At 34.2% G+C, this 27,895-nt stretch overlaps 1 protein-coding gene across 6 annotated transcripts in view; it reads right to left on the reverse strand.

Annotated features, from left to right (window-relative positions):
* VPS13A (vacuolar protein sorting 13 homolog A) overlaps window positions 1-27,895 on the reverse strand; it is a 226,450-nt gene that overhangs the window by 62,225 nt on the left and 136,330 nt on the right. For all 6 annotated transcript variants that reach the window (XM_064361629.1, XM_064361630.1, XM_064361634.1 and 3 more), the window contains 12 exons: window positions 25,547-25,829; window positions 22,845-23,240; window positions 22,474-22,578; window positions 22,202-22,348; window positions 18,317-18,445; window positions 17,595-17,728; window positions 11,302-11,431; window positions 5,873-6,105; window positions 2,656-2,809; window positions 1,719-1,865; window positions 1,117-1,198; window positions 130-199 (listed from right to left, as the gene is read on the reverse strand). In XM_064361629.1, coding sequence (XP_064217699.1) covers window positions 130-199; window positions 1,117-1,198; window positions 1,719-1,865; window positions 2,656-2,809; window positions 5,873-6,105; window positions 11,302-11,431; window positions 17,595-17,728; window positions 18,317-18,445; window positions 22,202-22,348; window positions 22,474-22,578; window positions 22,845-23,240; window positions 25,547-25,829 — 2,010 coding nt within the window. The remainder of the gene's footprint in view (window positions 1-129; window positions 200-1,116; window positions 1,199-1,718; window positions 1,866-2,655; window positions 2,810-5,872; window positions 6,106-11,301; window positions 11,432-17,594; window positions 17,729-18,316; window positions 18,446-22,201; window positions 22,349-22,473; window positions 22,579-22,844; window positions 23,241-25,546; window positions 25,830-27,895) is intronic.

The following is a 27,895-nucleotide window of genomic DNA, read 5'->3' on the forward strand; positions in this document are numbered from 1 at the left end:
ATTTTTTTTGACCTTTATAATTCCCTATGCTTAAATCTTTGACTTGTCTAACATTTGAAGAGTATAAATAATTCATATATTTAAATCAAATATTAAATAAACATACAAGAAATGTATCAAGACACTTACTTAATACGTGATATTTGGGAATGTCCTGCAGATCTCATGACAATACTGACATCTGTAAAGGGTTTTGGTGCTGTAAAGGTTATAAATATAATTACTTCCATGATGCTTTAAGCAAAAGGTAGGCATTTTCTTGCAATACACACTACAATGGAAAATTAAATCATTTACTAAATAATGAGTGTCAGCTAAAATTACTGATATTGACAAGATCTATTATAATCTTAATTTCAGACTCTAGCATTGTTTTTTAAATTATCTATAGTCACTCTGAAGATAACTAATTCTATAATTAGTGGTTTAGAAGTATGCATTTAGAATCATCAGGGAAACTTTGTGAAAACAGATTCTGGGGACTTGCTCCCGACTTCTAGGTAGAAGAGCTTAAGCATGTATACTGGCCAAAAAGCTTCTCAGTCAGTTATAAAGCTTCTGAGTACGTTATAAAGAGTACTCGCGATAAGACAGTTTAGAGGTAGTGGTGTGGGGTGGAGGTGGGAAAGCAAGGGGAGAAGAAAGTTAAGTAGGATAGTGGGGAGGGAAGAGAAAACAGGGGGAAGATGGATAGGCAGGAAAGAAAAAAAGCAAAGGGAAAGAAAACAGTAGAAAGAACTTGTGAGTTATTCTTATCTGGAGAACATGGACAGTTTCTGCTGTTAGAAAACACTCTAGATTTGAAATTCTTATTATTCATTCAAAGGTTTTAAAGGTTTTTAAATCACAGTTTTACAGATTAGCAATTTACTTTTTAAGTTAATATTTCTAAAAATTTCCATATAGATTTCTAATTAATCTTTTATTCAAGATTCACTCAAAGTCTTATCAAAGTTAGTTGAGTACAGTACTTGCTGGTCCTTTTTCAAGCAGTTTAATTTTACAATGATCCTAAAAAATTAAAATTGAGAATAGTTTCACTTCATATTTTTATAGTAAAATAAATCAAATAGCTAACACAATTGCTTTTATGGAAATCTAAAAATAAAAACAAACCTGAATCCATGGTGACTGACTTTGGAGGTTTAACAGGATAAAACACAAAGGGAAATACAGCACCATGTATTTGATTTTGGATCTAAGAAAATAAAAAACATCAGTATATTAATATGTCAATTATACAACCTGACCAGAATAACAGGATTTAAGAAATAAAAAGGATCAAAAAGTCTTGTGCTGGCCAAGCGCGATGGCTCACACCTGTAATCCCAGCACTTTGGGAGGCCAAGGTGGGTGGATCATCTGGGCTCAGAAGTTTGAGACCAGCCTGGCTAACATGATGAAACCCCACAACTACTAGAAATATAAAAATTAAGCCAGCATGGTGGCAGGTGGCATTCACCCATAATCCCAGCTACTCAGGAGGCTGAGGCAGGAGAATCTCTTGAACCTGGGAGAGTTTGCAGTGAGTCGAGATTGTGCCACTGCACTCTAGCCTGGGTGATAGAGAGAGATTCTGTCTCAAAAAAAAAAAAAAAAAAATGGCCAGTACAACATTGAAATTGAAGTACTAGATAAAGCAGATCATGGGAATAGATCTGGTTTCTTATTATGTTCCTTTAGAATACAATTTTGCCTATATTTGCAGAAAGACTTACCTGTATTCTGTAAATTTGAACTCTAAATGATGATTGATGTGCAGATGTGTTATATTCCATTTTTAACGCTGGAAGATAATTTCTTCTTAGAGCTATTGCATGAGGCTGCAGAATTTTCATGTTATGACCAGTAGGTGTTAAGCGAACCTAAAATTCCCCCCAAACAAAAAAAGCAATTTATCTACAAATTACTAGAATTAGAAATTCATATCAAAAACTTTTTAAAACAGTAAGCTAAATGTTTGTATTGGTTTAGATTTAGATCTTTATATCCCATATCCATAAAATTCTCATATTCATATAATTGTTACAAAACTTCACTGTATCACTTTTTAAATAAACTTACTAAAATTTACCATAATAAAAACAAAATAATAAGAGAAAAATAAAATTAAAGTACACTGAAAAGAATAAAACATTTTTAAGTTTCCTGCTAACCCAAAGAACAAACCATTAGTATCTAGCATCTTAAAAGTAAGTTTTTTCTTTTTTCGTTGTTGTTTTTTTGAGACAGAGTCTTGCTCGGTCACCCAGGCTGGAGCACTGCAACCTCTGCCTCCTGGGTTCAAGGGATTCTCATCCCTCAGACTCCTGAGTAGCTGGGATTACAGGTGCCTGCCATCACGCCTGGCTAATTTTTGTATTTTTAGTGGAGACAGGGTTTGCCATGTTGGACAGGCCGGTCTCAAACTCCTGACCTCAAGGAATCTGCCTGCCTCAGCCACCCAAAGTGCTGGGATTATCAGCTTGAGCCACCACATCTGTCCTGATTTCTGAATATAAATAACCACCTCTTTAAAATATTTTATACAAAGTATGTATGACAGGATTATTTTGTTTTATAATGAAGCAAAACTTTCCTTAAATTTCACTAGTGATTCACCAAACTACAACAGACAAAAAATTAAAACTTCACGTCAATACTTAAAAATATTACCGGAATGTTAGTGTCCAACTCAACAACCTTATCTTCTGAAGGTGAAGATTCAGTATATTCCTTAAATTCTCTCTCTAACTTCTCAGTGTGCTTTACACTCATTGGCTTCCATCTTGCCTTCTTCTTGGGCTTTGTCTCCCAAACCACATCAGAACTTATATAAGAAAGCAAAAATCACAGTATTTAATACTAATTTATTAACACATTTATTTTTAACTGGTTTATTACATGAATTACCATACCTTCGGTAAAATTTTACAATAGCCTCAGTTATAAGTGAGCGGATTACAAATTTAAAAACATGAATTCATTCAACGACTACCTATTAAGCTACTGCTCAGATACTATTACAGGTGTTAGGGCTGTATCAGTGAACATCTCTGGCATTCTGGTGCTTCATTTAGTTGGGGAGTGACAATAAATAGTAAACAAAATAAATTAGTAAAATTTAATATGTAGGAGGTTAAATGCTTTTGAAAGAAGAAAATGTAGACAGGGCAAGGGGGATCTGGAAAACTGGCATATGTAAAATGGTGGGGTCTGCAATATTGAAGCAGAGTGGTCAATGGGGGCCTCACTGAGAAAGTGAGGTTTTGGCAACCTTAAAAGAGCTCAGTTATACAGCAGACAAGAGGAGGAAAACATTTCAGGTAGAGAGGCCATCTAAAGCAAATAATCTAAAGCAGGAGGCACACTTGCAGTGTATGAAGAAGAGCAGGGAGGCTGGCATGTCAGGAACACATTAAGAATAGAAAATAAAGTTAAGATTTACAGTGAGGGGCCAATTAATGTAAAGCCTTGTAGGCCACTGTAAAGACGCTGAGTTTTATTCTGAATGAAATGAGAAACCACTGATCAGTTATAAGACAACTAGGAACATAACCTGGTTTATGTTTCATTAAGAATACACTCTGTGTTGAAGTGGATGGAAAGAAAAAAAGAGTGGAGTCCAGACTAGAAACAAGAAAACTTGTTAGTTTATTACAGTAAGCCAGCAGAAAAATGGCGATAGCCCTGATGAGGTTATGAACAGTGAGATAATAAAAAAGTGGTCAGATCTATGTGCACTTTGAAGGTAGAACTAGCACAGAACTTCTTGATGGATTAGGTCTGGGTATAAGATAAAAAGAGGAATCAAAGACAATTTCAATGATTTTGGCTGCACAACTAGAAGGAGCTATTTGTGATTAACTCTGATTGGAAAGCAGGTTTGGCAGAAGGAGGAAATAAAAAGTTTGGTGTATACAAATGAAATTTAAGAAGTCTCTCAGATATCTGAACAGAGATTTTGCATGCACAGTTGGATATAACAAGTCTAAAGGTCAGATGACAGGTACAACAGAAAGCATACGTAAGAGAGAAATTCTGGTCAGTATTTGAAATCATAAAACTGAAATGCACAGGTCTAAGAGCCTCAAGGCATTTGGCCAATGTAAGCAGATGAGAGAAAACAAGGAGTCAATGAATGAGACTGGATAGGAAGAAAAACCAAGATGGTGAGGTATTCTGAAGTCAAGTGAAAGAACTACATCAAGGAGGGATCTGTGTTAAATGCTATGAAGTAAAGGCTGATAATTCTACACTTGATATGGCATTCCGGAGGTCACTGGTAATGCTGACAAAAGCAGTTTCATGGACTGTTGAAAGCAAAATCCTGTTTGGAATGGCTAAAGAAAAAATGGATGAGAAAGAATTGGAGAATACCAGATACGTTAAGTTCTTTTGAAACAGTCGGTACTTTTGAGGAGTTTGGTTATAAATGCAAACAAAGAAATGAGCAAAATGTAGCAAGGAAAGTTGGCTCAAGAGAATTGTTCATGTTGAGAGAAGTTAACACTGAGAGAAACAATGCAGTAGAGAGCCAAAAGCTGTTGACTGCGGAGAGATGAAGAAGAGGACTGCTGGAACAACGTCCTCAAGTAGATAGGAGGAAACGAAATACAGTGCAAAAGTAGAGAAAAATCTGTTTAAACAGGAGCACATATACCTACTGCAAACTACCGGGAGTATGTCAGGACAGCAAGTAGTATGCAAATGCCTGTAGGTAGGAAGCAGTGATATTGGAGGGTGAAGTGGGTCTCTGGAAGTTTGCTTTTGATTGCTTCAATTTTTTCAGTGCAGTGGTAGGCAAGGTAGTAAGCTGAGAAAATGAGAGTCTGAGGAGAGACAAAGTATAAAATAGTTATCTAGGATACAGAATGTGAATGGAAGCAATCTAGTTGTACTGAAATTAAAATGCTGAAAGGCCTACAGACAGAATTTAGACATCTAACCACATTCTGAAAATACTTTATTCTGTTTAAATACTTAAGTTGTTTAATTTTATTTAAGCATTCTATTTGTTTATTCCTTATAGAACTTACATTCATTTAATAAACAGAAAGGTAGAGATCATGTATTATTCATCTTTGCATTAACATCACTTAGCTTAGAAGATAACACATAATAGGTCTAACAGTCTTAAAAATCTATGGTGTATTTGATCTTTAAATAGTAAAAAAAAATTTTTTGAGAATGAACATTTCTATGAAAATAGACTTTAGTATTCCTTTTAAAATGGCATTGATTCAATTCAATAAGCCAGGGGCACATATAGATTAATGTACAAAAATTTAACTCAAGTTAAGGATTAAAATTACATTATCCTGGTTACATAGAAGAATTACTCTCACATTAAGCACTAATAGATGTAAATTAATTTCAACTAAACTGTTTAGGAATAGGAATAATAAGGATATAAGGGAGAGAGAAAAGATTTGCTGATGATGCCTTATACAAGGAATGATACAAACAGTGATCACCGTATTAGATCTTATTAGATCTTAAAGTGCCAAGGTCAAATTAGAAAGTGATTATCTTTATGTTAATCCTCCAACAACTACAGCATCTGTCCTCTGAACTGTGGTAGATGATAATGAAAAATGAATTAAGCATTTTGTATGATATGCAAAACATACTTTTGGTAAGTTGAATAAATATAATTTTTTAGATAAGTGGAAGAATTAACAACATAACAAGGGATTTATAAATTTGATTTCTGCCATATCTTCAAAAGGCAAAAAAAGCTCTCAAGCACATTTAAAATGAGCATTATCACAGTATCAATTAATAGTCAAAGCACAAAACTGAAAGTAAATCATTTTAGATTTTATAATAACAATTTCTTAACAACTGGAAACTGATCTTTTAAATGTATCCAAAATTTAATGCGTCTAACCTTGTTATGCCTATATAGGCTACTTCTTGCTTTGTATAATTGTTGACAAGAGAAATTCCAACATCTTGTAATGCCACTGCAATTTCTTGCTCTGCTAACTCTGCTTTCTCACTTTCATACGTTACTTTAAATACCTTTGGATCTTCAGTGAATAAAATAATGCGTTGTAAGCCTTCAAAGAATGAAACTAAATAAATAGTCTTTGTCCCCAAATCTATAGCCATCATCTTATCCTAAAACAAAACCACCAAAAAAAACAGAAACAAAAAATTAGAATTTGGTCTCAAACAACAGGAAATTTAGATTTCACATTTATAAAATGAAACTATTAATGGCACCTACTTCATAAGGTTAGTGGCAACTAAATGAATTAATATTTGTATAATAATTGCAAATATACATTATTGAAATCATTTGATGTTATCTGTAATAAAGTTATTAATCATAAAAACAGGTCATTGTTTTATTTTCAACATTTTAATAAAATCAAATAGTCTTCCTGTGTGGGCTAATCAATAACACAAAGTATTTTTTCTGCTTTAGTCTAAGACTACACCAATGTGATATATATTAAAAGTTGTTTCGGTCTGAAATTCGTATTTCCTTATATAGCTGAATCAAACAGGATAAAAAATATCTTATATCTCAGGTGTATGTTCTACAAAGCATGTATATTCATCATGAGGCTATTTCTGCAGGAATCCCACATTAATGTGCTAATATCAGGTTTTTGAGGATCAATGACAACATAAAGATAGCAAATTCTCATAATTCAAATTCAGCCATTTGAATTTCTAGTTAATATTCTGATTTAGACATTTTTAATGTATAGTATACATTCATGTTATAATACACAGAAATTAAAAACTGAGTTGTTACCATAAAATAATTATCTAGGGATACTTACTTACTTATAATGCTTTCTAACTATATATATGTATATAAATATTTCTAAGTATGTGTGTGTGTGTATATATATATATATACACACACACACATATATATCACTAAAACCACATTGAGAATCAAGAAAACTAACTTATTTCACTAAAGTCTTTCTAATACTTTACAGTGAATGTCTGACTTATCTTTATAAACTTTAAAGTATCACTATGATATAAATGTGCAAAGTAATAATCAATAGGTCAAATGAATAAGATTATTTTTATATCAAAAGAGAGTATATTTTCCTGAATAAATCTAATAGTCATGAATTTTTAAAAATTAAAGTTAGGTCACTTATAGGCAATCCTCCTAAATACAATGTCAAAAATACCCACACCAGACTTCTCAACAGCAGCACTGAAAGACAATGAGAAAATACCACCAATATGCTGGCAGAAAATAACTCTGGGCCCAGATTTCCTTACTCAGCAAAAATATCTTCCATTGAAGAAAAGTATACAAATTAAGGATGCCTACAGATAAAACACTAAAGTTCAGAATCATAAGAAACTCACTCAAGGAAATTCTACAGAAGGAATTAACCAGTGGCAAAAAGAAAGTGATCCAAGATGGATATCGGAAGCAAAAAAGGAATGTTACAAAAATAAAATAGCACCTATGTGGGAATAAACATTTTATAAAATTCAATATCCTGTCATGATAAACACTTTTGACAAAGACTAGATGAGAAGTTATTTAATTTCTTATCAAACTTGCCTTTCCTCCCAAAAAACTTCAGTGACCATCACACGTTTAAGGCATTTAAGATCAGTAATAAGGTAAAGATATCTGCAATCATCACTTTCATTCAATAGTATATAAAGATCCTAGCTAGTCTAATAAGGCAAAAAGAAAAGAAAAATGAAAGATCTGGAAAGAAGGAAGCAAAGCTCTCATTATTTGTAACTGTTACAACTACCCATGTGGAGAAATAAAAAAGGAATAATTAATAAAAGCTTATAAGACTATAAACCAACAGAGAGAAAAAAATAAAAATAAATAAAAGACTTCAGTGAGTTTACTGGATACAAAAATCAATATATAAAATGCTGCTATACTCCCATATACTAACAAGTTTAATTTTTTTTTAAATGTAGTCAGGGGTAGTGGCTCATGCCTATAATCCCAGCACTTTGGTAGACTTAGGCAAACCCAGCATTTTGGTAGCCTGAGGCAAGTAGGACTGCATGAATTGAGAAGTTTGAAAACAGCCTAGGTAACATGGTGAGACATCATCTCTACTAAAAATTTAAAAATCAGGTCAGTATGTTGGTGCCTGACTATAGGCTCAGCTACCTAGGAGGCTGAGGTGGGAGAACTGCTTGAACCTGGGAGGTGGAGGCTGCAGTGAGTCGTGATCACACCACTGCACTCCAGTCTAGCCTGGGCAACAGAGTGAGACCCTGTTTCAAAAAATAAAAAATAAAAAAATGTGGCGAGGTTCTAATTAGACTGACAACTGATGACTAAGTGGTCTTGGACCAACCCTTTGGCTAAGAACAAAAGTTAGACAAAATATAAAAAGGAAAACATGTTTGAAATGATAGAAACACTAAATAGGCAGTAAAAATTAATGGGGCCAAGATATGAGAGAGAAGAAAATCTGAGAGATTTGTATTTGAAGTGGCTTTCTTCAAAAGCCAATTGCCAATTCTAAAAGTAGAAGCAAAGAATGAGGCGAAGAAAGTTTGCTGAATATTGAGTAGTTCCATGGTAATGAGAGAACCAAAATTGGGGTGTATTGCATGCCAAAGAAAATGGTTAACATTTAGGTTTTTAATTGAGTACTCAAAGAACTGTTCTCCAGGCACCAAGGTGAACTGGATTAAAACAGCCCTCACAAGAACTGAAGATCAGAGTCAAATCACTGTCATCCCCACCTGGATGAAGGTAATTTGCTTCTAGACTAGCTGCCTCCCAAAGGCAAAACACTATTCTCAAGACAAAGGGAATATCATACAGAGCTTCAAATTATCTCTAAACATTTTCATATCTTATACTACATCCAGGACAGTTAAAAAATGCATAAAGAACAGATTTGAAGGAATTGTTGACAAGAGAAATTCCAACATCTTGTAATGCCACTGCAATTTCTTGCTCTGCTAACTCTGCTTTCTCACTTTCATACGTTACTTTAAATATCTTTGGATCTTCAGTGAATAAAATAATGTGTTGTAAGCCTTCAAAGAATGAAACTACATAAACAGTCTTTGTCCCCAAATCTATAGCCATCATCTTATCCTAAAACAAAACCACCAAAAAAAAACAGAAACAAAAAATTAGAATTTGGTCTCAAACAACAGGAAATTTAGATTTCACATTTATAAAATGAAACCACCTGGCGTTTGATGTTTACATCTTTCAGAACAAGCATGGAAAGATTTGTGTATTCGACTACTTTGTTATCCGCATATGACAGCACAGGACATGCTCTGTACTGTAAACTCTCAGACCTCCCCCAAATTTCTAACGTTTGCTGCTGCCACTATCCCCGGCTCCAAACCATCCAAACCTTCACTGTCTTTTGTATTTTGATATTAACATTTCTTTGTGTCCGTTCTCTACCCACTCCATCCACCCACCCCTACCCCTTTACACACACCACATCAGAGTTTTTTTCAGTGGATTGAGTAAAAGACCTTTAAGAAAAAAAAAAAAATTCATAATGTTGAACCCCCAATCCACAGTGTGACTGTATTTGGAGATGAGGCCTTTACGGAGCTAATTAAGGTTATATAAGGTCATAAGGGTGAGGCTCTGATCCAACAGGATTAGTAGAGTCTTTAGAGACACGAGGGAGTTTATGTTCCCCCCATCCCTTCATGCCATATGAGAACACAGACAGAAAGGCGGTCATCTGCAAGCCAGAATCCAAACATGCTGGACCTCTGATCTCAGATTCCAGCCTCCAGAATGCTGAGAAATAAATTTTCGTTTTTTAATACACTCAGTGGTATTTTGTTATGGTAGCCTAAATAGGCTAACAGAGCATCCATCTCAAGAGTTCAGAAGTAAACTCCCCAAAAAACGAAACAAAAGAATATAGATTAGAACAGAAATTGAAGAAACTGAAAATATATATATCATCAAAAGAGCAAAACAGTGGTTTTTCTGAAAACAAACGCACACAAAAAAATACAACCTTCCTACAAAGACAACTAAGATGGTTTCACTTCATTGGTTAATTCTACCAAACATTCAAGGAAGAAATCATATTAATTTTACATAAACTCTTCTAGAAAATGGGTAAATTATACATATTTCCCAACATTTTTAAGAAGTCAGCATTACTTTGATATAAAAACCTGGAAAGAGCATTACAAGACAGAAAAGTTAAATCTTAAAACATTACCAAGCCAATCCCAGAAATGCCAGCTTGACCTAATACTAAAAATCAATCATATAGTTTATTCCCCAAAAAAGATAAAGTCTGAAATCATTTAATCATTTTCAATAAATGAAAATAAAAAGCATTTGATAAAAATTCAACACTTGTTCATTTATTCATACCTATACACACAGACATTTTAATAAACTAGGAGTAAAAGGCAACTGTCTTAATGTGATACAGAGTATTTATTTAAAAGACAGCCAACCAAAAAAACGTGTAGAGTGAAGACATGCTTAAGGAGGAAATGTTCAGTTTTCCCTCTAAAATGGAAATGAGAGACACAATGGCCTACTGAAAGGCAGAAAGAAAAAATCACTAGTGGTAAGAAAAACGAAAAAAAATTAGAAGTCAAATTAAGAGGAATCTTGAAGGACAAAAAACCTAATTTCTGAAAGTATTTTAAATGTTACTGGAAAATGTATGCACATAACTTTATCATCATAGCTTACTACCCAGAAATAAATTTGTTTTAGTTCACTCGGTAGATCCTTAAATGTTCTTACAGAAGCTAAATCTACCTAATACGATTATCAGTGCAGAGAACGTATTTGCTTTTCAGGTGAATGCTGAAAGCACTTCTCTAAACAAAACTTTATAACACAGTAGAAGCAAATAAAGAGTAAACAAAATAAGACTACTTTTGGTTTTAAACATTTTTGGTTAAGTCAATGCTTGAATACTACTTTGAAGATTTTTGGCAGTTTTTTAGAAGTGTGGCCACAAACAATCCTTAAAACTAGGAAGGTTGAAAATAAAATCTTTTTTGTTTTTTGTAATGGACTCTCACTCTGTCGCCCAGGTTGGAATACAGTGGCATGATCTTGGCTCACCGTAACCTCTGCCTCTTGGGTTCAAATGATTCTTCTGCCTCAGCCTCCTGAGTGGCTGGGACTACAGGTGCATGCCACCACACCTGGCTAATTTTTGTATTTTTAGTAGAGACGAGGTTTCACCACGTTGGCCAGGCTGGTCTCATAATCCACCTGCTTTGGCCTCCCAAAATGCTGGGATTACAGGCGTGAGCCACCGCACCTGGCCCAAATACCTGTTTTAAAAAAGGCTGCTGGGAACACCATAATAACTCAATACTTACTTCCTTTTGTGTTACATCGCCATCACTTTGTCTACATCTCCACTTCAGCGTTCTAGAGCCCCCTGGATCAGCCCACGTATAAAACACTGCTTTTCCAGGAGGGAGGGAATCTTCTATTTCACTGAGAGAACTGACATAAGTAGTAAAAATATGCATTAAACTAAATGCAAGTACACAAAAAGATTTTTAAAACCTAAAATAATACTTGATTAATTCTTAGTCCATTAATTGAAATCTGTGATAGTTCTGATTAAAACAAGGCTGAAATTTTTACCTTATACAATTAAAAAAGGGTTCACTAATGAATGTTTCTTATTATTTTCCCACTTAGAAAATACATGTTCTACTTAGGAAATAAAGGTCTTCAAGTCTTTAAAACTGTTCTGTCAATTTTTAAATACAAATTAATTATCGAAAATTATTCCAACTACTTTAATCTATTTATACCAATTCTATGAGAATTTCATTGGTAACTCCTAAGTATTGGTCTTATTAGAGCAAAAACATAATAACTCAATTATTCTTTAAAATCACAAAACATGAAATATATACCTAAGAAATTCAATTGACTCACAAAAAGATGCTTAGAAAGAAAAACAATTACAAAAGTTATAAAGCAAATAAGTATAAAATTTAGCTCTTCTAAGTGGAAGAAGGAGCTAACTCTACAGATTAAAAGACCTCACTGGGTATCAGACAGTAAGGAAACAGTATTGTTCTAGACATATCTTTGTAAGAAAATGAGGGGAAAAAATGACTAACACATATCTAGGAAAATCATAGTTATAAGAAAGTAAAAATGCTACTCTCACAGTTCTATGATGTCTAATGTCAAAAAACAATGGAACAATATCTACACAATTTTGAGAAAAAAGTTATCACGTAAAATTTTATGTCAAATTGCCATAAATTTGTAAGAATAAGACATTTCAAACAAGCAATAGCAAAATACTACCCACAAATCTTTACTAAAAAATTAACTCACACTTTTTCCAACCAAGCTAGAGATGAACTTAAAATAACATTTTAACAACTAGGAAATAGAAATACTAAAGAAACAGTAGTGAACAACTTAACCAGTTAAAGAAAGTCATTTTTTGTTAACATATTACAAACCATTGCAAACACCAAAAGAGCCTTGAATAAAATAATATCTATTTTGAAAAGATAACCATTTTATATTAATCTGGTTGAAAAATCCCAAATTATAGTCATAAGAAAGTGAGAATCTGGAAAGACGTTGAAGAAAATGTAAAAAAGCATTACGATTTTTTATGGGTAAATTAGCAGATACTGTTTCAATCTTAAAATTGATTTAAAATGTATCAAAACCTTCAATAACAAAAAAGCAATTATCTATAACTGAAAGAGGATATGTATTTTCCAAAAAATTATTCAAAGAAAATATACCTAAAAAAATATGGTAAGGAAGCATAAATTAGTTATTAAAATGATTACAAATGGGTTAAAGATCCTTATTAGAAGATCAGCTGGGCTGGGCATGGTGGCTCATGCCTGTAATCTCAGCACTTTGGGAAATCGAGGCAGGTGGATCACCTGAGGTCAGGAGTTTAATACCAGCCTGGCCAACATGGTCAAACTCCATCTCTACTATAAATACAAAAATTAGCTGGGCGTGGATGGCATGCACCTGTAATCCCAGCTGTTCAGGAGGCTGAGGCACTAGAATCACTTGAACCTGGGAGGCAGTGGTTGCAGTGAGCCAAGATCACGCCACCGCACTCCAGCCTGGGCAACAGAGCAAAACTCCATCTCAAAACAACAACAACAACAACAACATAAGACAACAACATAAGACAAACTGATTCTAACATTATAAAATTGGAAATAAAAATTCTGAACAATTAAGGATTATTTAATTGTGGCGCACCTAAGTGATAGAATATCATGTATTCAGTAAGAATCATGCTTTGCATGATTTTTTTTGCAAGAAGGGAACAACAGACATCCGGAGCCTACTTGAGGGTGGAGGGTAAAAGGAGGGAGAGAACTGAAAAATGACCTATTGTGCACCATGCTTTTACCTGGGTAATTAAACAATCTCTACACCAAACCCCTGTGACACACGATTTACCCATGTAACAAACTTGCACATGCATCCCCTGAACCTACAACTAAAGTTAGAAAGAAAAAAAAAAATTGTGCTTTGAAGCAAATTTATATGCTCACAATATCTATCAAATATGAGAGATACATAAGGAAGGAAGAAAGGGGGGAGGGAGGAAAAAAAGGAGGCAGGAGAGCAAAGGAAAAGCAATGCACCAAAATGTTGACAATATTTGGATTATAGAGACTATAATCCTCTTTCACAGTTTTTCTATAAAATTTTTTAAAACAGTAATTTAACAACTATTACTTTTATATGAAGGAAATAACACTCATATTTTTTAAAGAGTCAAGAGAAGGAAATGTCGAGGAGAAAACAAACTCATAGTTTTCATTTTTCCATTAAAAAAAGTCAAATGTAAATGTGTTGATTAACAAATAAATTCGGTTTGAAAATATTTTAAAATGGTTTTAATTCATATCAATTTTAATCTATTTAATTCGTTGCAGAATATTCCTTATGCAAAAATGTCCTGGACTACCAGGGACAGGCAATGAAAATTCCAAGAAAAGGGAAACTAACCATAGTCCTCAGACTAATAACCATCTGTGTATACATGTCTCAAACTCACAAGAAAGTAACACAATGTGACAAATGTTCTAATCTACATATGCAAAGGTGCTATCAAAAACTCAGGGACATAGATTAAGATGGCAAGGGAAGTGATCACATAGAATGGCATTTTTTTTTTTTTAAGTTCCAGGATACATGTGCAGGATGTGCAGGCTTGTTACATAGGTAAATGTATTCCATGGTGATTTGCTGCACCCATCCACCCATCACCTAGGTATTAATTCCACATGTATTAGCTATTTTTCCTAATGCTCTCCCTCCTGCCATGCCCCCAACAGGCCCCAGTGTGTGTTGTTCCCCTCCAGGTCCATGTGTTCTCATTGTTCAGCTTCCCACTTGTAAGTGGGAATATGCGGTTCTCATCGTTCAGCTCCTACTTTTAAGTGGGAACTTGTGTTCCTGTTACTGAGGATAATGGCTTCCAGCTCCGTCCATGTCTCTGCAAAGGAGATGATCTCGTTCCTTTTTATGGCTGCATAGTATCCATGGTGTATATGTACCCCATTTTCTTTATCCAGTCTATTATTGATGGGCATTTGGGTTGATTCCACGTCTTTGCTATTGTGAATAGTGCTGCAATGAACATGTGCAAGCATCTATCTCCATAAGAGAATGATTTATATTCCTTTGAGTACATAACCAGTAATGGGACTGCTGGGTCAAGCAGTATTTCTAGTTCTAGGTCTTTGAGGAATCACCACACTGTCTTCCACAATGGTTGAACTAATTTACATTTTCAGCAACAGTTTGAAAGTGTTCCTATTTCTCCATTGCCTCACCATCATCTGTTGTTTCTTGATTTTTTAATAATCACAGAATGGCATTTACCTAACTGAAAGGAACATCTATTTGGGTAAAAACACATGGAAAGACCCAGAGCACTCAGGAAACAAAGACTTCAGTTTGTACAGGGTAAGATTTAGGCCACAGAAAGATAAATGTTTAGAAATGCAGCCTAGAAGTATATTTTTAAAGAAATTAGTAAAAAAAGAAAAAAACTTTAAACAAGAAAGATATTACTATATTTCTCATTTTAGAAAACTCATTCTAGTGGAAAATGTAAGATTTACTAGAGATAAGACTAGATATAGAGAGACAGATCAAAAATCTACTCAAATACAGCTGGGCATAGTGGCACACACCTGTAAACCTAGCTTCCTGGGAGGCTGAGGCATGAGAATCACTTGAGCCCAGAAGGTAGAGGTTGCAGTAAGCCTGGATCGCGCCACTGCACTCCAATCTGGGTGATAGACCAAGACTTTCTCAAAACAAAACAAAACACAATACTCAAATAAAACAAAACAGAAATCTGCTCAAACAGATAAGAAATGGAGGGATACTGAAGTAGGATGATGACAGGGGAGATTAGATAAGAAGAAAATATTTATTTAAAAATTAAAGTTTAACAAACAAATGAAAACACATCTCATGTTCATGGATGAGTAGACTCAATATTGTGAAAATGACCATATTGCCATAAGCAATCTACAGATTCAATGCAATTCCCATCAAAATACCATCATTATTCTTCACAGAGCTAAAAAAAGAATCCTAAAATTCATATGGAACCATAAAAGGAGCCCTCATAGCCAAGCAATACCAAGAAAAAAGAACAAACCTGGAGGCATTATATTATCCAACTTCAAACTATACTACAGTGCTATAGTCACCAAAACAACATGGTACTAGTATTAAAAAAAGGCATGTAGACCAATGGAGCAGAACAGAGAAACCAGAAATAAAGTCAAATACTTTCAGCCAATTATCCTCAACAAAACAAACAAAAACACAAAGTAGGGAAAGGACACCCTATTCTAGTGAAGGGACCAGTCTGGTCAGGGCCTGAGACAGAGCTGACTTAATAGTTTACAGACAAGGCTGGTTCTTCGTTCTTGTTCTTTTAGCTCTTTTGCTTCCAGATTCTTTTGACCAGTCTTCTTTGTGGTATCTTGACTATCTCCTATTCAAATGGTGCTGGGATCGTGGGCAAGTCACATGCAGAAAAATGAAATTGGATTCTTATCTCTCATCTTATACAAAAATCAACTCAAGATGGATCAAAGACTTAAATGTAAGACCTGAAACCATAAAAATTCTACAAGATAACATTGAAAAAACTCTTCTAGACATTGGCTTTGGCAAAGACTTCATGACCAAGAACTCAAAAGCAACAAAACAAAAATAAATAGACAGGACCTAATTAAACTAAAAAGCTTCTGCACAGCAAAAGAAATAATCAGCAGAGTAAACAGACAACCTACAGAGCGGGAGAAAACATTCGAAAACTATGCATCCGACAAAAGACTAATACCAAGAATCTATAAGGATCTCAAACAAATCAGCAAGAAAAAAACAAAAACAAAAACAAAGAATCCCATCAAAAAGTGGGCTAAGGACATGAATAGACAATTCTTAAAAGAAGATATACAAATGGCCAATAAACATAGGAAAAAATGCTCAACATCACTTACTTATGAGGGAAATGCAAATTAAAATCACAATGAGATACCACCTTACTCCTATAAGAATAATCACAATTTATCACAATTTACATAAAAAAATAATAGATGTTGACATGGATGTGGTAGAAAAGGAACACTTTTAGACTGCTGGTGGGAATGTAAACTAGTACAACCACTATGAAAAACATGATGGAGATTCCTTAAAGAACTAAAAGTAGAACCACCATTTGATCTAGCAATCTCAGTACTGGGTATCTGGTTACAGAAGTCATTATATGAAAAAGACACTTGCACACACGTTTAGAAACATTTATTATTTTTATAATATGGATAATTTAAAAAACAGGCATTCCCCTTTCTTAACATCTTAAATAGATGAGAGAATGATACCCAAAACGAGTTTTAGGTACTTGCTAGTCCAGCCCTCTGGTCCTTACTCAGTATCTGTTTGATTTTAATCAATGATTAGAAGTTGTACAGTTAGCAGTGGAAGGAAAGTGTACATGCAATGATAAATATGTGCTTGTTGAAAAGTAACAGGTGAAAACAAAGAAAGAAAGCAAACAAAATAAATTCAAGATAGCCTGGAACTACTAAGTAAAGGATCAGAAAGTTGCATAAATGGTAGTAGCACTAGGAAGATATAACAGCAAATTAAAATGAATGATGTTTAAGAGTAGTCCTAAACCATGAAGATTCTATTATAGTCTTTAAGGAAGCAGTCCTTTCCCCCAACACCTCAATAAGAGGGTACCTATTGTTAGAAAAAAAAATCTGAAATTTTACATATTTACACTATATTAAACATGTAAAAAATTCAAAAATAGACACAATTCAGAGAAGCATAACAAACTCTGACAGACTCCTCATCAGATCAACAATGAACAAGCTTTTACCACACTTGCTTCAGCTCTTCCATTTTTCTTTCTTTGAAGCATTTCAAAATAAATTGTAGACATCAAGTTAGTTGTACCCCTACATACTTCAGAACACTTTTTTTAATGGAACATTGATTTTTGTAGCTACAATGTCATTATCAGTGTTTATATTCTTAAGAAATTATCATAAAAACCATGCCTCATCATCTAGACTTACACCATCAAGAGTTACTGTAGTTGTGATAATCTTACCTTTGATGGTATTGAATAAGTTCATTCTTGGTGTGATTTATTAAGAGGAATGTGGCTGCTCCATCATGATAATCTAAAAATGTAATAACTGTAGAATGCTCAGCCAAATTCACTTCTGCTATAATACCTCCAAGCTAGAAGAAAGAAAAAGAAAACATTTTTAATGTGCTAATTTCCCCAAGAATATTAACTAATAACATTTATTAACAGACTATTCTTAACTTGATAATTTAATTTTTGGGATGACTGAAAAAACAAATCAGAATTTTTACAGCATTTCTCGGAATCTATAATCTCAATTATTATATTACAGATAGGTGACATTCCAGATGTAGTATATTCTAGTATTTCAGGCATGCCAACTAACTTTTTATATAACAATTAAATTATCTTGATAACTTAATTTCTGGGATGATTGAAAAAACAATTCAGAATTTTATACTGCATTTTTGGGAATCTATAATCTCAATTATTGTATTACAGATAGGTGACATTCCAGATGTGGTATAGTCTAGTATTCTGGGCATTCCAACTAACTTTTTATATAACAATTAAATTATCTTAGATCTCTGTGTCCTTTTACAAAAAGAAATGTTTGCTCATTTTTGGAGAAAAGGGAAAAAATCAACAGAGTAATTATTTGATACAAAAAATAAATACTAGTTGGTATATTTTAGCTTTTCTAATGACATATGCAAAAAACAAAACAAAACAAACCTTACCTCATTATCCAGACGCAATAAAATACAATTTTCTTGCTTGTTAAAATATATCCTTTTGGGAGGATCTTTACTCTTTTCAACTTGAATAAGAAGTTTACTAGCAGCATCCTCAGGCCAAAAGGGGATACACTACAATATACATTATATATATTTATAAAAATGAACAGATTTCACCATAAATACATAAATCATCTTAATATACCCATCAGAGAATACTTAAAAAAAACACTCTTTCAACACTGCTCTATTATTGGGTTGCTTAGCTCAACAGTTATAAACTTTCAACTTGAAGATGGACTGTCACTTGTCAGCACTGTGCATTTAAGAAGCAGTGAACAGCAAATTTGAAGAGATATGATAAGTGAACTGCTGGCAAGAAAAGAGACTTTAACGTGGTCATGATCTTACAGAGCAGGGTCAAAAAACCAGCAAGAAACCTGAGCTGAGAACTGGGACACAGATGATCAGGTTTAAAACAAGAGTATATTCAGTTACTAAAAATCAAAATCAGGTTATGGATATTATTTGGTAATTAAGCAGAACTCAAAGTACACAAAAATAACAAGTCAGAACATGTATTAAATCTAGCATCTGGTCATCAATTAAAGGTAAAAAAGTAAAAGCAGTATTCAAAGTTCAGAGTAGGAAAGCAGCTCAGCATTTTAAGAAATAACTTGACCATGAGTAATTTGGAAACCAAACTAAAAGAACAGGAGACAGTCAAGGGACCAGAAAGAAGACTGGAGAAAATAATCTGGAAACAGAGCTAAAAGAACAAGAATGAAGAACCAGCCTTGTCTGTAAGCTATTAAGTCAACTCCATCTTAGGCCCTGACCAGACTGATCCCTTCATATATTTCAGAGACTGCTCATTTGTGATACCTGATCATCACCACATGACTTGAGGACAATGTTGCAGAACCTGGTTGTTAGAGCTAAGTGTCTTAGTCTGTTAAATACAGTTTTATTCAACCATAAAAGGCAATTAATGGAACTAGATATAAGACATGGTTAGGAATATAACCTGACTTTACGCACAGGCAGGGTACGGCAGTCTTACGGATTCAAGTGACCCTGCCCCAAAGCTTTTATCCTTGCCTGCATTACTAGCCCAGGCACTTCATTTGGAGGCTCTTTATGAGAGCCTTTTGGCAGAGGCCTTCCTTCAAAGCCCCTGCAGGACCTCTTTATCTGGGGAAACGGGAAGTCAGAGCTGAGAACTGGGACACAGATGATCACTTTAAAACAAGGGTACACTCACTTCACAAAAAGTGAAGACACTTTTTGTCCACTTTCAGTGCTCAATACATTTCCATTCATAGCTCCACCCCTTTGCCCTATTCTATCTCCCAGGTCCATAAAATTGCCGGATACCTTGTTCAAGGTTCCCTGGACAGTGAGACAATTCCCATGTCTGTGCTGATCCACCTGGCACTTGTCCAGTGCCATTTCAGAATAGGTGGTAATTGATGCTTTCTCTGATTTAGCCTGCTGCTTACACAGATTGAGTGTCCCCAATTCAAAATGCTTGGTACCAGAAGTGTTTCAGATTCTGGACTTCTTTTGGATTTTGGAATATTTGCATATATATAATGAGATATCTTGGGGATGGTACTTAAGTCTAAACATGAAATTCATTTATATTTCACATACAACTTATACACATCGCCCAAAAGTAATTTTATATAATATTTAAATAATATTGTGCATGAAACAAAGTTTGTACTGGACCATCAAAAAGCAAATGTGTCACTATCTCAGCCACCCATGTTTGCAATCTGTGGTTGTGTGGCATCACCACCATTCCTGACTCTCAATTTGTGTTACCAACAAGCAACCATTTTCTTACCCTTATTCACAAGTAAGTAATTAAAGGTTAAAAAAAAAAAAAAGACATACAGTTAAGAAAGCGAAAAAAATAAAGTGTTAGGTGTGGAATTTTTCATTTGTGGCATCACATTGGCACTTGAAAAGCTCTGGATTTTGGAATATTTTGAATTTTGGAGCATTTTTCATTTCGTATTTTCAGATTAAGGATGCTCAATCTTTACTATCACAGTAAGTGATTAAAGGTTTGACAGTTTCATTGAGGCTTGTCTTAATCAGCTGCTCTGACACCTGGCAGCTCAGCTCTCTCCTCAGCTGAGCTCTTGACAATTGCTAACTTTCTCATTTTCTCCAAATCATTGTTCAAATGTGACTTCAATGAGTCCCATCCTAACCACCTTATATAAAATTATAGCCACCCCTGGCTCTGAAACTCTTAATGTCCCTTATCCTACCTTAGACTTTCCCACATTGGACTTGTCACTTTGAAACATACTATATATTAATTGATTATGGTATTATTAATTTAATGTTTCCCCCACACACACTGAAATGTAAACTACCTAAAGATGGGAACTTGTGGCTTTGTTATCTAGTACATTGCAAGTCACGTTAAAAATACACAATATTTGTTGAAAGAATGAATAGACTTGAAAAAAGATGAAATTTCTGGAAATAAGAACTGTAATTATTCAAATACTCAGTTGAAGACTTAAATAGTAGTTCAGACACAGCAAAGGTAAAAAAAAATTGAAAGATGTATATGTAGAATTTACCCAGAATGAAGCAAAGAGAGTTGGAAAATATAAAAGAGCTATTAAGAGACATGGAGGATATAATATGAATGTCTAACATGCCTGATTTAAAGGCTTAGATGGAAAAAGTGAAAGAATGAAAGAGAGGCAACATTTAAAGAGACAATAGTAGCAAATTTTACAGAAAGCATGAAATATATTAATCCACAGATCTAGTAGTAAAGCATCTCAAGCAGAATAAACAAAAAGTTAACCATGTACAGACATATAGCAGTGTGACTGCAGAACACTGAAGACAAAGAAAAGAAAGACTGTGAAGGCAGCTAGAGATTTTTATAGATACACTGATGGCATTTATCTTCAAAACCAGCCCTAAAGGAAATTCTTTTTTTTTTTTTTTTTGAGACAGAGTTTCGCTCTTGTTACCCAGGCTGGAGTGCAATGGTGTGATCTCGGCTCGCCGCAACCTCCGTCTCCTGGGTTCAAGCAATTCTCCTGCCTCAGCCTCCCGAGTAGCTGGGACTACAGGCGTGCACCACCATGCCCAGCTAACTTTTGTATTTTTAGTAGAGACGGGGTTTCACCATGTTGACCAGGATGATCTCGATCTCTTGACCTCGTGATCCACCCGCCTCGGCCTCCCAAAGTGCTGGGATTATAGGCGTGAGCCACCACGCCCGGCCCAGGAAAGTCTAAAGAATATACTTCCAGAATAATCCCACAAGGATGGTTTTGAATGCAAAAAGGAATAATGACTAGAAACAGCAAATACTTCTCTAATCCTAACATTTAAAATAAAAGGTCTTCAAAAATAAAATATTTCATCAACCTCAGTCAGTCATTCAGAAAACCCTTCTTCAAAGGTTTAATGATGGCACAGAATCAAAATTTCACTTCTAAGTTACTACTGCCTTCAAATAACTTGAAGAGAAGTCTGGATTAACCTACTCTCTGAAGGCATTCCTAATAGCTTCCTAGAGAGAATAAATAATTTTCTTCTCTTTGATGCATTTATACCTTATCTAGTCTTTGGCTGCTACATTAACCAAAGTGGTTAGTAACTGTTAAATGTCTACCTCCCTTAACAAGCTAGGCATTCCTAGTTATCTAATTATTAAAAATTAAACCTTGCCATCTATCTAGAGCTGGGCAAAAATATTCAATAAAGATTCATGAAACTGAAACAAAACTGGGGTAAGGGGAGAGTTAAAACATTACATGGTGACTTTAGGTATCTATCTTCAAGGAGAAAATAGAATCCAAAGACGTATATATCCAAAGAGGTATAAATTCATCTACCCACCTGCTCCAAATCAAGAGAGAGCCATTTACCACTTCCCTCTTCGGCCACTGATATATGGTATTTGCTTTTGTTTTTAATCATATAAAAAGGGGTAAATGTCACAATTCTAGTAATGTTAAAACTGCTGAGGTCTATGGTGACACCAACCTAAGGAAAAAAAAATTAACAGTTCAAAAACTGTAATGTATCATAACATCCTTGTAAAATTTAATTAAGTAGTTAATAGAAACATTTAAAACTAAAGTTTCTTGATAAGCACAGAATGAACTCACTTGATATTCCATTTTCAGGCCTTTACATTTAACAGCTCCATGACTACCAACAGTATCAATTGAAAACTGATCGGACAACTCACTATCAGTTACCATAAGTTGAACCTAGGAAAAAAATATTCCAAATATATTATAATTTAGGTACCTTTAAAAATTCCTGCTTAAGCTGGTAATTTACTTTTTAGCATAAACAAAATATTATATTGTTAATGCACTAGACCTTTCCAAATATTAAATTCTAATTTTAGTCTCAAATATTTAACAAATGTTATCTCTATCCAAGTTTCATAATATTTATCCCTCAAACCTTTAACAACTAAAAAATGACAAGCAGTTAAAGACAATGGAAAAACAGAATAAACATTACATACCTTGTTGTTATTAAAAAAGTGATTTGGCTGAAAAGAAAAGAGAACTGGCTTTTTATAATCCGGTGGATGTTTTCGATGAATTCCATCTGCTTTGTACTGTAACATTCGACCAGTTTTATTGACCATCCAATAAGGACTATGAAATGCCACAACTGTCTGACCAGTATTATAAGTCATATGGACAGCAATATCTAAATCAGTCTTTTCCATTTCTGTAATACAGGTAAAATTGAGGAAACTAATGTCTTGTTGATTAGGCTTTATATGATATTCACTTTTCCAATCATGATTAAGGTAGTCAAGTAATTTTAAATGTAGCCTGGCTTTATCCAACTGTACAGTACAAATCTGGGCTGAATGTCCTTCGCTTAGAGTAAAAACTGAATTTTCAATTCCCTGTAATAAAAATAAAAAAATTAAAATGTTGCAGAATGATATGCCCTAAAATTCTATTTATTTATTCCAAATGCTGCACAAAATGCTTTTGAAGTACCCATCAGAACAAGTCAGAAGACTTACATTCAAGGTCTAACTTTGTCAACTGTGTAAATCTCTATATGGTATTTAATCTGAGATTTGAGTTACAGTATTTATAAAATGGTCTAAATGACTTACTTCAAAGGACAAACTGTGAAGATTAGGTTAAATAACATAATGTGAAACTCCACTGGAAATTATAAACATAAAACACTACAACTGGTAAAACAACAAAAAGACAATCTTAACCACTAATGATTTTTGTTTTGAAAACAACAAAATAATGTAAAATGTGGGCAAAAACTGACGGTAATCCAAAATAAGTAATCCCTACTGCCTCCATAATCCCTCATCACCCATTTCCAATCAGTTTATATTAAATCATATGCATTTCTCCAAACTGCCATTTCCCTCTATTATCTTAGTTCATGTCACTCTATGACCTCTCAGTTTAAGAGTCTCCTAACTGCTCTTGTCTCCTCTAGCCCCTTGCCCATACCACGGCTAAACTGTCTTTCTAAAAACTGATCATATCCTTTGGTAACTGGCAGACAGAAAGTGATCACTAAAAGAATCCAAGTAAAAGTTCTACAAGAATAGAAATATAAATTGACAGTACATCTGAATATCTCACCAGTTTTTCCAGCATCTCTATCCTGGTCTCTTCCTATTATTATAATATAGGAATCTCATGATTTTAAATTAATTAAAGCAAAAATAGTAAGTTCTTGATTCTTTACAAGTTAATATCCCACAAAACAACAACAGTGGTGGTAGTGCTAGAGTGATAAATAAATGGGAACCCTGTGTCTGTCAGACACTGTACCAAATCCTTTACATACATGATCTAATTTGATTTTCCCCATGTCTTAACATACATACATGATCTAATTTGATTTTCCCCATGTCTTAACAATGCAAATTTTATTATTATTCTTGTTTTATAGACTACAACAAAAAATTGAGAAAAGCAATAAAGCCTGCTTAAGAAGATACTGCTAGCGAATGACACAGCTAGGATGCAATTTCAAATCTATCTGACAGCAAAGTACAAATTCTTAACCACTATGATAATTTCTTACTCAATATGGAAAAACACATTTAAAACCATAAATAACTAACTTTTTCCTTCAAAAGAGACATGTATCAGAAAGTGTAAACAGCTGGGTGTATTGGTTCACACCTATAATCCCAACACTTAGGGAGGTCAAAGCAGGAGGATTGCTTGGGCCCAAGAGTTGGAAACAAGCCATAGTGAGTCCCCGTCCCTACAAAATTAAAAAATAAAAAACAATTGGCCAGGCGCGGTGGCTCATGCCTGTAATCCCAGCACTTTGGGAGGCCGAGGCGGGTGGATCACGAGGTCAAGAGATCGAGACCATTCTGGTCAACAAGGTGAAACCCCGTCTCTACTAAATATACAAAAATTAGCTGGGCATGGTGGCACGTGCCTGTAGTCCCAGCTACTTGGGAGGCTGAGGCAGGAGAACTGCTTGAACCCGGGAGGCGGAGGTTGCGGTGAGCCGAGATCGGGCCATTGCACTCCAGTCTGGGTAACAACAGCAAAAACTCCGTCTCAAAAAATAAATAAATAAATAAATAAAAATTATCCAGGCATGGCATGCACCTGTAGTTCCAGTTACTCAGGGGTCTGAGGTGAGACATCACTTGAACCTAGAAGTTTGAGGCTATAGTGAGCTATGACTGCATCAGTGAACTCCAATCGGAGCAACAGAGAGAAACCTGGTCTAAAATTTTTTTTTTAGGCAAGCAAATGGTAATTCTCAAAGTAAAATAAATTTGTAATAGATGACAATGAAGAACTACTTTCTTCCATTTGATAAGCATCGCAAATGAAATATTTACATAAAATCTTAAGATGTATGGATTCCTATGTTACAACAACAGGAAGAAACCAGACAATCTGTTAAAACGAAGAGTATGTAAGAAAAAAAAGCAACTCTACAAAGCAAACAATCTTTTAAGAAAATCAGCACTAAAAGAATATGATGTAGCAGTGGGCTTTTTTGTTACTGAAGTCTAGTTTTTGAATGTTATTATCAGTAATAATTCTCATACTTGTTGCAAAAGAATATCTTTATTAGCTATTCCTAACTAGTATTCTAATTTGTTAGATCTTTAAAATAGTTTTTATTGTTCATAATTTAAAAAAACTGAAACTAGAAAATCAAAAACAGGAAAGCACTAAAACAATTCCACGATACCTCTATATAATAAGCAATTTTGTAAGGAAGAAGATTTCGGAGTAGGATAGGTGGCCACAAATGCATTATGTATGGTAAATCCCAACCATCTTCTGAATACACTGACAGGGATGTTAAATTATCTTTCTCTGGAACAATATTAATGAGAAATGATTTCTTAGAAGGGTTTTTAGATCTACATTTCTTCTTTAGAAGAGCACCATCATTTTTTATAATCTCTTCAAAATCAATTCCTTCACACATTTGATAGTCCTCATCTTCTGGCTTCAGAAAAAGGAATGATCTGCGTAAGATTAAATGATACACTACATATTAAACTATATAATTACAGCTTTAGAATAACAAACTTACCTCCTTTCATAATACTGTAATACATTTTTATATTTTCATATACTTTTTAGATATAAGATAGATAAATAGATACCATCTCGACTTTCTGGAAGCTAATCAAATTGATTTTTAAGAGGAGAATATTTTTCTTACAAACTTACTATCTTAAAAGTACACTTATAAGATAAACGGTTTCATATAAAAATACATAAGTTGTATCAGTCATATATGTGAAGCAAACCACATAGAATCATCTGTGACTTGTACATATAACTGAAAGAATTTGGCTTTTCTGGATATGTGGGCCTCGAAGGAAATAAATGCCATGATTAAATTCACGAACTAAAAAAAATTTCTATTGAAAAAGTAATCACCAGCTTTCCAACATTAATCAAATGAAAGTTTTCAATACATATTTAACTTTATTAAAATGTGTGCCATAGATGCAGAAGAGTTTTTTGTTATATCAGTATGATATTTTATTTTATTATTATTTTTTTCTGCTTTAGTGGGTTTTTAAAAAATTATTATTACACTTTAAGTTCTGGGACACATGTGCAGCACATGCAGGTTATATACGTATACACATACCATGGTGGTTTGCTGTACCCATCAACCCATCATCGTATTTTTCCTAATGCTATCCCTCCCCTAGTACCCCACCTGCTAACAGGCCCCGGTGTATGATGTTCCCCTCCCTGTGTCCATGTGTTCTCATTGTTCAACTCCCACTTATAAGTGAGAACATGTAGTGTTTGGCTTTCTGTTCCTGTATTAGTTTGCTGAGAATAATGGTTTCCAGCTTTATCTATGTCCCTGAAAAGGACATGAACTCATCCTTTTTAATGGCTGTACAGTATTCCAGGTGTACATGTGCCACATTTTCATCCTTTCTATCACTGATGGGCATTTGGATTGGTTCCAAGTCTTTGCTATTGTGAACAGTGCCGCAATAAACAAACATGTGCATGTGTCTTTATAGTAGAATGATTTAGAATCCTTTGGGTATATACCCAGTAATGGGATTGCTGGGTCAAATGGTATTTCTGGTTCTAGACCCTTAAGGAATCTCAACACTGTCTTCCACAATGGTTGAACTAATTTACGCTCCCACCAACAGTGTAAAAACATTCCTATTTCTCCACATTCCCTCCAGCATCTGTTGTTTCCTGACTTTTTAATGATCACCATTCTAACTGGCATGAGAGGTTTCTCATTGGGGTTGTGATTTGCATTTCTCTAATGACCACTGATGATGAGCTTTTTTTCGTACGTTTTTTGGCCACATAAATGTCTTCTTTTGAGAAGTGTCTGTTCATATCCTTCGCCCACTTTTTGATGGGGTTGCTTTTTCTTGTAAATTTGTTTCAGTTCTTTATAGATTCTGGATATTAGCCCTTTGTCTGATGGATAGATTGTAAAAATTTTCTCCCATTCTGTAGGTTGCCTGTTCACTCTGATGATAGTTTCTTCTGATGTGCAGAAGCTCTTTAGTTTAATTAGATCCCATTTGTCAATTTTGGTTTTTGCTGCCATTGCACAAGAGTGGTTTTAAGAAAACTGTGACAAAATTACTGGTTGTCACATGATTAATCTTTATATTTTAATATTACACTGTTTACATTTCAGCAATATTTTATACTTAATAATTTTAGAACCCATGCTGTAGCCAAGAATAAACATTTCAGAAATATTTTTATATTTGTAAAACTAGCTATGACACTGTCCTTTACAGATGAATGACAGTCAAAAATATCTCCAGCCCTGATTATTTTCCTAAGCTCTAGTGCTAAAATGTTAAATATCTATGATATATTTATATTTTAAATATATATAAATATATCATAATTGATACATAAATATTATTTATATATCATATTTAATAATATATTTATTCTAGCACATTAAATTTGCTAGACTGAACACTGGGCCCACTCTGCCACTTTTCTACGTGTCCTTTTTCAGTGACTTCCAGCTCCTGGTACCCTGGACTTTGAAACAATATCAGACTTCCTTCTT

The sequence above is a fragment of the Aotus nancymaae genome, unplaced genomic scaffold (genome assembly GCF_030222135.1).
Source record: "Aotus nancymaae isolate 86718 unplaced genomic scaffold, 86718_ANA_hifiasm-v0.15.2.pri h1tg000041l, whole genome shotgun sequence".
Taxonomy (NCBI): Eukaryota; Metazoa; Chordata; class Mammalia; order Primates; family Aotidae; genus Aotus; species Aotus nancymaae.